This window comes from Monodon monoceros, unplaced genomic scaffold (assembly GCF_005190385.1).
Source record: "Monodon monoceros isolate NGI ecotype Baffin Bay Population unplaced genomic scaffold, NGI_Narwhal_1 Super_Scaffold_18, whole genome shotgun sequence".
Classification (NCBI taxonomy): domain Eukaryota; kingdom Metazoa; phylum Chordata; class Mammalia; order Artiodactyla; family Monodontidae; genus Monodon; species Monodon monoceros.
The window spans coordinates 156,164,249-156,174,985 of NW_021703774.1; the positions used below are offsets into that span (position 1 = coordinate 156,164,249).

At 56.7% G+C, this 10,737-nt stretch overlaps 1 protein-coding gene across 2 annotated transcripts; it reads right to left on the minus strand.

The window, feature by feature from the left end:
• Positions 1-2,182: 2,182 nt before the first annotated feature.
• On the minus strand, positions 2,183-10,479 carry HCRTR1 (hypocretin receptor 1). Of its 2 annotated transcripts, XM_029230258.1 has the most exons (8): positions 10,433-10,479; positions 9,936-10,273; positions 9,568-9,746; positions 8,145-8,388; positions 7,658-7,773; positions 5,564-5,790; positions 4,365-4,486; positions 2,183-2,646 (listed from the first exon to the last, which is right to left on the minus strand). In XM_029230258.1, exons 2-8 carry the CDS (start codon positions 10,132-10,134, stop codon positions 2,456-2,458), a joined length of 1,278 nt encoding a protein of 425 aa, XP_029086091.1. In that variant the 5' UTR covers positions 10,135-10,273; positions 10,433-10,479; the 3' UTR covers positions 2,183-2,455. The 2 variants fall into 2 exon arrangements, with proteins under 2 accessions (XP_029086091.1, XP_029086090.1); XM_029230257.1 differs by having other exon boundaries at positions 9,936-10,465.
• Between the last annotated feature and the right edge of the window lie 258 nt (positions 10,480-10,737).

Genomic DNA, 10,737 nt, shown 5'->3' on the forward strand with positions numbered 1-10,737 from the left:
ATAGCAAACGTCTACAGTGATCTGACAAAATTTCAGTCCGAAGCCAAGGCACCAGACGTTTTGGTTTGATTGGGGGACCTTATGATGGGTAATGGTGAGCTAATCCTTTTGTTTTGGGGGGATGAAGATAAGAAAACAGGCTCTCCTCCCTGCTTGGTTGGGGAAGCAGCTCAGTGAGGCCTGGCAGGTTATGTCAGGCTTAGGCAGTTCAGCCCCGGTTCTCCTCTGGGCTGCTGTCGTGCTAGAATCCTAGAGTTAGGTGGAATCCAGTTCCCAGAGGCCAGCCCCCATGCAGAGCTAGAACCCCTTCCATGACCCCACTTTGAGTCTGGCCTCTGCTTGCCAACCTCCAATGACAACTCAGTGCCTTTCCAGGCAGCCCATTTCCTCCTGGACTAGTAGGGACTTCTTCCTGATGTGGATTCCAAATCCCACCACCTTGAAAACACTACCCATTGGCTATGGTTTTCTCTCTTGGGCCACCGAGAACATACTCCACCCCTTCCTGCATGCCGGTCCTCTAGATACCTGGAACCTGCCACCACATTCCCCCAGGTCCTCCCTTCCCTAGGCCAGATAGTCCCAGGCTTTCCAGAAGCTGTTCACTGAGCTTCATTCCATGGCATCCTGGTCACCTGTGAGTTCATCTGAGTCCCCCAAAATAGAGGCCTGAGGCCCACCATGGTGCTGGGTTCAACCTGCAGGGAACAGAGTAGAACTGCAGCCGTTAGGGGAAGCTTTTGTTGTTTCTTTGTTCCCACTGAGCCAAGTGTTTACTGAAACCTGTGTCTAGAACAGTGTCAATCATACTCTGTCACCTTTGTGATCAGCTGGGGCTGAGGAACCCAGGACCTGGGTTCTTCCTTGTGGGCATGGTTGGTTCTGGGCTTGGGCGTCAGCCCTCACACCTCATTCCACACACTGCCCCTCCAAGCCTGGCTACAAACGTGACAAACAGCTTTGGATCCTAAGGCTAGCGGGAAGGGAGTGGAGAATGGGCGGGACACCCTGTACCCTCTGGCAACAGCTGCACATCTGTGGCAGTGTTCACGTGAGCTGGGCTGGCGAGTCATCTGGAGAGCAGGATGACATGCTCAGACCACTCCCTCCACCTGCTCTGCCTACGAGGAGGGGTGCTAAAGCATTCCTGGGCTGGGCCCCTGGCAGGAGCCGCGGTTTGCGGTTTGCCCCACTTCTTGACGGGTGAGGTCATTAATCAGGTTAAGCAGACCCAGCGGTGCGCATGACCGAGCTGGCCTCTGCCAGGTGTCTCCCGCTCGGCTCAGCAGAGTCCTTCAGACTGCTTCCCACCTCCTGCTCTGGCAGCTAGGATCAGGGCCTCTGGCAGCCCTCTAATCATCTTGGTGGCAGATGGAACACGTCTAGCCCAGTCTCTGGCTTTCTCTTTTTAATCTGTGAGTTCATAGAAAAGAAATGCAAGCCGTGATTTCCAAGAAGGTGAAGATAACAGTAAATTGGTCTGTTAACCCTGCTGTCTGCCCACCCTACCCCCCCTTACCTTCCATAGACTGCTGGGCTCGTGAGCAGACAGATGTGGCCAGGATCGAGGTCCTGGCTTCAGAGCATCGGAGCCACGTGAGGGGGCAGGAGCACGTGTACTCTGAGACCTGCCCAGGAGCCATCTGGGATCCCGTGTGTTAGGGGACGAGAGGTGGGAGGGGTCAGCAGATAGCTGCATTCCAGCACTGTCTTCTCTCCTTCCCCAGGCTCCCCACCTTCTCACTCCTAACCTAAGAAGCACAGATTTTGTGCAATGACAAGGAAAGGGAACATTCAGTGCCAGGCTTTTAATTACAGTTGCTTCAGCCTGCTGGCCTCCATACCAAATGGCCTCATGGAGAGTGTTCTATCACTGCACAAGCAACGGGGTCCAGTCTGTGGTGTGTGCACTTGGCACCTGGTGAGGGTGGGGCTCTGTTCCCACTGGGGAGGGGCTGGGCTCAGATTAGTTCACATGGGCCTCAAGGAGCGCTGCCAAGTGCAGCCTGGGCTTTAGAGCCCCTGGACCAGATGGAAATGCCTGCTGGGACCCTTATAGCAGACTCCAGGGAAGACCTATGATTGGGTAGGAGAGGGGTCTTTGGGAGGAGGGCCAAGCTCTGGAAGGATGACAGTGATGGATGGTACTGTGCGGTATAGCCAAGTGAGAGGAACACAACGTTAATCTTGTCCTTAACACTTTACAGTTTACAGAGAGCTTTCCTTTCTTGAGCGTGCTTAATCCTCACATCAATCCGCTCAGGGGACGCAGCTCAGAGAAGGGAAGTGACACTGCCCAGAGTTAAACAGGCAGAAAACGAGGCGAGGAGCCCCGGTCGCGCACTGCAACCAGCAGTCTTTCCATGAGGAGTGGGGGCAGCTCCCCCAGTAGCCAGAGGAGCAGCCCAGGCAGGGGTTAGGTTGCACCCCCTTTTGCCACCAGGATGGCCCTCGCTCAGGGCAGCACCGTGGTGACACTGGTGAGCACCACGTGCTCCGAGACTTTGGAGACAGAGCACCGGCTCTGCAAGGACAAGGACTTGTGGCTGGCAGAGGAGCGAGGGCTGGGGGCCTTCAGAGAGCCGCAGGGACCCAGGCCAGGCAGGCAGCAGGAGAAGGCGGCCTTAAACTGCTCCCGGAATTTGCCTTGGTTGAGAGACAGAAGACACAGCCATAAGGAGACAGAAGCAGCAGGAAGGGGCCTTGGGCCCAGGGACACCCACGCAGCTCCAGCCAAGCTGCCTGTGACGGGGTGGGAGGGAAGGGTAGAGCTGGGCAGGAGAGAGCCCCAAGGCGACCTCGTCACTGCCAGGGAGAGTGAGGACAGAGGCCCTGGAGCAGGTTCCCAAGGAGAAATGCAATTTTCATCTGATTCCTTGACTGCGCTCTGGCTCTGAGCCTGGCTGAAAACGTTTTGTCTGGCTCAGGGAGCTTAGGTCACCTCTGCCCTCGTTGGCGGGTAGGTGGAGGGGCTCACGGCTCACCATCTGTGGCTAGGCTTTCCCCATCTCTGCCCCATGGGGATGAAAATGACAGCGGCAGCAGCCCTTGCACAAGGCACTGTGCCGGGCACCTGAGTTTGTCGCCCAGCTCACCCCAGCACCCTGAAGGCCTGGAGTCCTTTAGCCTCACTCCACAGAGGCACACAGAGGTGCAGTGGCTTGCCCAAGGTCACCAGCCAGAATGTGGGCCCCGTTCTAATTCCAAAGCCTTCACTTAAAGGGTAGGGAACAGCGGGGAAGGAGGGATCACCACAGCCACCTGTACAGTCAGAGGACACCAGGCAACAGATTGCGCTGGAACTGAGCAACCATGTTTCAATCACCCCGCAAGCGTGGCCGGTGCCCAGCAGAGGGCCGAGCACACAGCAGGCGCTCAGTAAATGTAGACCAAACGCAGAAATGCATGTCAGGAAGTCTGCCTGACGTGTCCTCTGCTGCTTGCTCGTCTCTTCTGTTCTCCCCTCTGAGCTGGAAACCACCCGGCTAGCCTCTGTTGAGTAATTCTTTAGTCTCAGTGAGGGTTACAGCATTGACCCCAGCCCCTTCTTTAACCTTTCAACCTTTCCTCAAAGATTGTCTGTCCAGGCTTGAGCAGTCATCTGGTCAGTTCTCTAGGCCTGGTCCGAGTCAGGTCTGGTGAGTCACGCTCTGCTGAGCCCAGGCGGGGGCCCGGGGTGGGGCCTTTCCACCCTGAGACCGGGAGGTAGTGGAAGGGGGTGGGGGCTATGGGACAGTGGACAGAGGAGGCCTGGGCGGGGGGGCAGGGGACCAGGGATGCCTGGACTTGTAGAGGGGAGAGTGGGAGGGCTGGTGCTGGAGGCAGGTGGATTCAGGGGTAGCCCACCCAAATTCGGGCCACTCTGCCAGCACGTGTCTAGCTGGGCATGGGGAAGCTGTTTCCTGGCCCTGGGCTGCCTCGCTGGTGGCCCTTCCTTCCCCCTGATGCCTCGATTATGCAGTCATCTTCTCAGGCAGGGGCTCCATCTGGAGCCTGTGTTGACCAGACTGGCTGATTGGCAGTCCTGCTGTGCATGCATCACGCAGGGGTGGAGGTGAGCTGGCCCAGCCCCTGCGCTCCCACCCACTCAGTGGTCTGCATAATCTGCAAAACTGGATCCTGGAGCTGGTCACCTTCTTTGGCCACTATTGGGAGTGTGGCCTGTCTCCCACTCAGACCAGGGCTCTTGGGCGGGGACAAGTCTTCCGCCTGAGTGGGAGTTCCCAGAGCAGGGTCATGATCCCCAGGAGGCAGCAGGTGTATTCTTCCCCGCATGCTTTATTCAGCCTGGGTTGAAGATGGGGAGACCATTGTCCTGGGGACTGTTGCCGCCCTCAGTTACTCTGCGTCCCCAGCCCACTCACCACTGAGGAAGCTGTAGATGATGGGGTTGGCGGCGCTGCTGGCGTACACCAGCCAGTGGGAGAAGGTGAAGCAGGCGTAGACGGCTTCTCGGTCGCTGGCTTGGCGGAACATCCCAAACACCCTAGGACCAGGGGGCAGGACACTCAGAAATGGGATAGGTGTGTGTGTGTGTTTATGTCGGGCAGGAGTCGCTGTCCTCATCTACCAGACAGGAAAACTCAGAAAAGGAAGGCGAGTTGACCAAGGTCACATAGCTCATGAATGGCTGTAAAGTACAAGAGTCCCACTGCCCCTTCTGTCCACCAGGTAGCCCTTTCCTGGGCCTCTGAGTCTGGGGTCCTGACCACAGTTTGGGGTTCTTGGGCACAGAAAGTATGACCAGAGTGGGCCTAGGAACAGGGACCAGGGTACCTCTGCTCAGTCACCAGCCGTGTGACCCCCTGGGGCTCCCCGTCCACTTTATTATCCATCCCCGTAGCAGCATGATGAGTCATAGACATCATCCATTTTTTAAATAGGGAAACTGAGGTTCAGAGAAGCAAAGTGATATGTCCAAGATCACACAGCCAGGAAGTGACCAAGCACAAACACACTGAGACTGTCTCATGGCAAAGAGCCCAGGGTCTTGCCCTGCCCCCTCCCCACCCCCACCCCATGGCCTCTCACTTGCTATTCTTCCAGACACCTGTGGGTGTGGTTGCTCCCTTCCTTCAAGTCTCTGCCAAATGTCACTTCCTCAGAGAGGCTTTTTTGTTTTTAACCATTACATCTAAAAAACATTTATATTTAACCCCACCAACCTCTGTCACTGTCATTCTCTATCCCCTTTCCCTATTTTTTCTTCAAAGCAGTTATCACTGGCTGACATTGTAATACATGTCCATTCTCTCTCCCGTCAGATGTCGCCTCCACGAATGCAGGACATTGTCCCGTGCACTCGTTCACTCCGTTCCCAGCCCTAACGACCTGATGATTGAGTGGCCAGACGAGAGAATTTTCACGAGAGCCCTAGGAGGCAGGCCGGTTATTATTCCCATTCTACAGATGAGGAGATTGAGGCTCAAAGAAGAGAAATTACTCCCACAAGGTCACATAGTGGATGAGTGGTGGAGCCAGATCTTTCTCTGAAGCAGAGAGAGCTCCTTCCTCTGACCCCACCACCTCTCCCCACCCCCAACCACTCCCCACGCGCTCTCACCTCTTGAGGACATTGAGGACACTGATGGGCAGGTAGCAGAGGGCAAAGACCAGCAGCACCACCATCAGCATCTTGGCCGTCTTCCTCCGAGCTCGCATTTGCTTTACCTCGGCCAGGAAGGCACGGGCCCGAGGCGGGGCCTCTGCGCCCACGCCCTGCCCCTGGTCCTCCAGCTGGTCTGAGGGCCTCTTCCAGTTCCTCACCAGGGCCGACGTGGTGCCGGGGATCTGTCCAGCACACACAGACAGCAGTGGTGGGTACAGCTCCTTGGGAGGGTCGTTCTGCTTCGCTGGGCCTGCTCCGGGCTGGACCCTGGGGCAGGGGGAGGTGGGCAAGGGAACAAACCCTTGCAGCAGGAAGGAGCCCAATATTCATGATAAAGACCAACACTCTGGACTTGAGTGTACTTCCGTTTTCCATTAGCTCGTCGTGAGACCACCCACAATATGTCTCTTGGGACGGTATTATTCACCCTTAGTTGTAGATGAAGTAGGGGACCCTTGACAAGTCCCCAGGTCACAGCCTGGGGCCTGAACATCCTTCCAGCTACCCACCCATCTTCCTTAAATCACCACCTCCATCTGTGGCGACAGGGGTGGTTGGATGACTAGTGCCTCCCCCGGTCCGTGCCTGACTCTGGGAGGCCTGAGCAAGGGGCGTGCAGGTGGACAGCGTGGAATGGCCTGGGCCTCAGAGCATAGGTCCCAGCCTAGGTCAGTGCCGATAGGCCTATGGTGGTTCTAGGCACCTGGAGCAGCCACAGATATTCTCAAAGCCTCTCTCACACTGGACACCTGAATCACCCCACAACAGAAGGGCATGGGGCTAGAGTTCAGGAAACTTGGGATCTAGGGCCAGCTCAGCCATGCACGAGCTATGTGACCTTGGTAAACTCACTTTTCTTTCCTGAGCCTTGCTTTCCCTGTTGCATAAGGATAGCGACTCCTGCCTTGTGGACCGGGGCATTGTGAGGAGCAGATGGCGAGCGCTGGTGGAGCGCGAGGCTGCTCGTGTTCCGGCCAGCCTCCTCTCCCTGCCCGGGCGCTGATCCAGGACTCACCCCGCTAGTGCCAAGGGCCTCTGAGCATTCCCTCCCATGGCAAACCACCCCCCTCCAAAAAAAACCCCTGCTGTTGGTCAGTGTGTAATAGAGGAAAGAAGGAAGGCCCTGGAACCAGAAAGGCTCTGCCACTCATCAGCCATGGCAGATTGGTTGCCCTTACTCAGCATTTGTAAAGTGGGTAACATTGCTTCTTTGGTTAGATAGTTGTGAAGACATTGCAAGCAAAGTGCCTAATTCGGGCAGCAACACGGAGGTGTTGTTGTTGTGGCACTGAACCGAGCATTGGAACCCCACAGACCTGGGTTTTAGTCCCTGATCGTCCACTCGCTGGTGAGGGATTTGGGAGAAGTTGCTTTGCCTCTCTGGGTCTCAGTTTTCTCATATATTAAGGTGGGGATAGGGACTTCCCTGGTGGCGCAGTGGTTTAGAATCCGCCTGCCAATGCAGGAGACACGGGTTCGAGCCCTGGTCCGGGAAGACCCGACATGCCACGGAGCGACTAAGCCCGTGTGCCACAACTACTGAGCCTGCGCTCTAGAGCCCTCAAGCCACAACTACTGAGCCCCCGTGCTGCAACTACTGAAGCCCGCGCGCCTAGAGCCCGTGCTCTGCAGCAAGAGAAGCCACCGCAATGAGAAGCCCGCGCACCGCAACGAAGAGTAGCCCCCTCTCGCCGCAACTAGAGAAAGCCCACGTGCACCAACAAAGACCCAACGCAGCCAAAAAAAATAAAATAAATAAATTTATTAAAAAGAAAAAAAAGGGGATAACGTATGGTGGTGAAGAGGATGCAAGACTAGCTGGGAGCCTGGTGCAGTAACTGGCAGCTACTGATATCAGAAGGATGGCAGTTACTATTCGGTTCCAGGGCCGGCACTAGCACTTTTGGCCTTGAGTTTGACGCACGCCTAGGCCTTGCCTCTCTGGTTGCAGCCAGGATGGCATGTTCTGAAGGCAGAGGGCTGTCTACTCCCTCAGACCAGTACCCCGTCCCCTCCCAGCCCACACAGTGACACCAGAGTGGGCCTCACCTGGCGGCCCCAGAGCTTGCGGAAGATCTGGAAATAGGCCATGGCCATGAGGCCTAGCGGGGCCAGGTAGGTGACAATGAAGAAGCAACTGTGGTAGATCTTGGGATAGAGATCATCTGCAGGGCCAAGAGATGCACGGGTTGGGTTCAGTCTGGGAACCCCCAGCCCGCCCTGCTTAGCAATACCACCCTGCCCTGACTAGGGCCAAAGCAAGCAGCTGGGCCCCATGCAGGTGCCATGGCAGAGAGACCCTGGAGTTGCCCAGCCCAGTGGTCTCCATCCTGGAGGGACCCCTGGCAATGTCTACACTAGAGAAGGTACCCACACCAGAGGTATCCCTGCTAGGTGCCTGCTCTAGGGTATCCTCCCAGGAGATACCCACCCCTGGGTGCCCACCCCAAAAGTGCCCTGATAGATGTCTGCTCTGGGGGGGTGTGCCCCGGAGGTGCCCACTTCAGGGACACCTGCCCAAGGCTCCTGCCGTTACCTGCCCAGCGTTCATCACAGACAGAGAAGAGCCGGGTGCGGTTGGCTAGCTCGGGCAGCACACTGCTGCATTCCATGACAGCAGCCTGGGGCACCATAACAGCCAGCGACACGGCCCAGATGCCCAGGATGGAGCCACGGGCACGCCGGGCAGTGCTCTTGAACAGCAGGGGGTGGCAGATAGCATACCAGCGGTCCAGGGCGATGAAGCTGAGAGTCAGCACTGCCACTGACACAGACACGGCCTGCCCCATGGGGACACAATGTCAGTCCTTTTGGGGGCCACCCAGAGACATGGGGTGAGTGATGGAGCTCACAGCCCAGAAATACCAGGCAGCCAGGTGCAGTGCAAATCCTGACTCCACCACTTACTGCCTGTGTAGATTTGGGCAAATCACTCACCCCCTCTGAGCCTCGTATGCAGAATGGGAATGTATCATCCACCTGGCAGGATTCTTGTGAGAATAAATGAAATTATGGATGGAGAATGTCCAGCTTGAGACCTGGCACAGAGTAGGTGCTCCCCTACTATGAATAATAATTTACACTTTAGGAAATAACTACATGCCGGACACTGTGCTCGTTATCCTCAGAACAACCCTTGAGGTGTGTCCTCTTACCCCCAAGGTACAGGTAAGGAAACTGAAGCAAGAAAGATTAAATAACTTGCCTAAGGTGGATTTCCTCACCTGCCTGTCTTTATTCTCAGGGTTGCCAAAGTTAATGGGTTGAGTGGGAAACCTCCAAATAATGGGAAATCCAAGAGGCATTTCTCTCTGCCCTGGGATCCCATCCCTTCCCCAGGCTGTGAGGAAAGAGTCCTCATTCTGGGAGGCAGAGATGAACCTAGGCCAGAGACGCAGGGGCACTGGCTCCAGGAGTGCCCCCTGCCCTCTGGGGTACAGGGAGAGGGTCGAGGGATGCGACCCTCTGGCCAGCTCTCCTTCCGGCCCAACAACCGTACAGGACAGCCTGACACCCACCACTGGGAGAGGGAAGGCCCCAGCCAGGAGTGGAAGGGCCGGGGAGGAGACTCTTGCCAGCCCGCCACCTCAAAGCTGCCCCCTTGGGGTCAGGGAACAGGCCCATTCTCTGTCACGGTGGGCTTGCGCCTCTCTCCTGCACTGTGTGCCTGTGTACCTGGAAGTGACTGTACATGTGTCCGAACATGCCTCTGTGAATGTCTATGAGTGTGACCTGGAGGGTATCTCTGTATGAGTATATGGGGCTGTGTCTGTGTCTGTGTCCTTCAGTGTCGTGCCTGACGGCCTGCCCTTGCTAACAACAGAGCATGACACTGCCGAGGTACTGAGCCATGTCCTGTCTAAAAGGCAAGTTTGAGGGTCACTGAGACCTACGCAAGGCCATGGTTTTTGTACTTGGTATGACAGGGGGGTCATGAGGGGCACCCAGGCAAAGCTCACCTGTAGATAGGGGATGACCTTGCAGAGGGCATGGCCGAAGAGCCAGGATTCAGTAATGTCTACCAGCAAGCTAGCCGGCAGGCAGATGGCCGTCACCAGAACGTCGGCCAGGGACAGGTTGACGATGAAGTAGTTGGTGACCGTCCTCATGTGGTGGTTCCGCCACACGGCCAGGCAGACTGCAGGGTGGGAGCAGGATGAGATGAGGCCGGCGGCAGAGCCACGCCCAGTCTAGCTGGGTCCCATCAGTGAGACCCTTCCCCCACAGTACCCAGTAGGGACTTGGGGGAGGGGGAGAGAAGCAAGGCCTAGGACCCCTCCCAGTCCCCAGGGGAAGCCCGAAGCACCACAGGGACCTAGAGACCTACCCAGCGTGTTGCCCACCAGGGCCACGAGGAACACAGCCACGTAGGCGGCGATGAGGACCCACTCGTACTGCTTCGGGTACAGGTAGTCACGCCACAGATAGCGGAGAAACTCGTCTTCGTAGTCTGGAGGCACTGGGGACGGTTCCCCGCTGTCAGCGGGGACCCCCATCTGGGGCCCTGGGGTGGCCGAGGGCTCCATGAGCTCAGGAGCCACTACAGCTGATGGACATCCCAGGCTCCCCCAAGGGAGGGGCGCCCCTGGGCCAGGCCTTAGCCCACTTCCCTCAGGGGACCCAGAGTCCTGCACTCAGGTGTTTGTGGTCCCAGCCTGAAACCTTCTGAAGGAAGGAAAAGGGAACATTAGGGAGAGTGCCAGGCAACTTGCAGATGAGCTTCCTCTTAATTCTCACAGTCATGTGGGTTATGGAGAGCCTGAAATCGATGGAGAAAGACAGATCTGCCTTGCCTCCCAATTTCATACCAGTTGGGTAACTTACCTCACCCCTCTCAGCCTTGGTTTCCCCATCTATCCCGTGGAGTAATAACTGAGCCGGCCTCACAGGGCCTCGCTGAGGAATAATGAGCTCTAATGAATGCCGAGTGCTTTACCCAGAAACTGGCACCGGAAGCCGGCTTCACGGTCATTGCCGGTTACCACTATTAAGAGCCCTGCTTTGCAGAGGGGGAGGTAGAAGCTCAGAGAGGTTGAGCCCCTTGCTCAAGGTCACAAAGCTGTTATTCCAGGTCTGTCTGAGTCCACCAAACACCACAGATTGGAGAGGGGAAGCCATCCTGATTTAAA

Excerpts from the sequence above, each read along its gene's own strand:
- HCRTR1 (XM_029230258.1), bottom strand. The coding sequence starts at position 10,134 with ATGGAGCCCTCGGCCACCCCAGGGCCCCAGATGGGGGTCCCCGCTGAC. Across the intron at positions 9,747-9,935 it reads CCTGGTGGGCAACACGCTGG|TCTGCCTGGCCGTGTGGCGG; the intron begins GTAGGTCTCTAG and ends CCCACCCTGCAG. Across the intron at positions 4,487-5,563 it reads GTCCTCAATGTCCTCAAGAG|GGTGTTTGGGATGTTCCGCC; the intron begins GTGAGAGCGCGT and ends CCCTGGTCCTAG.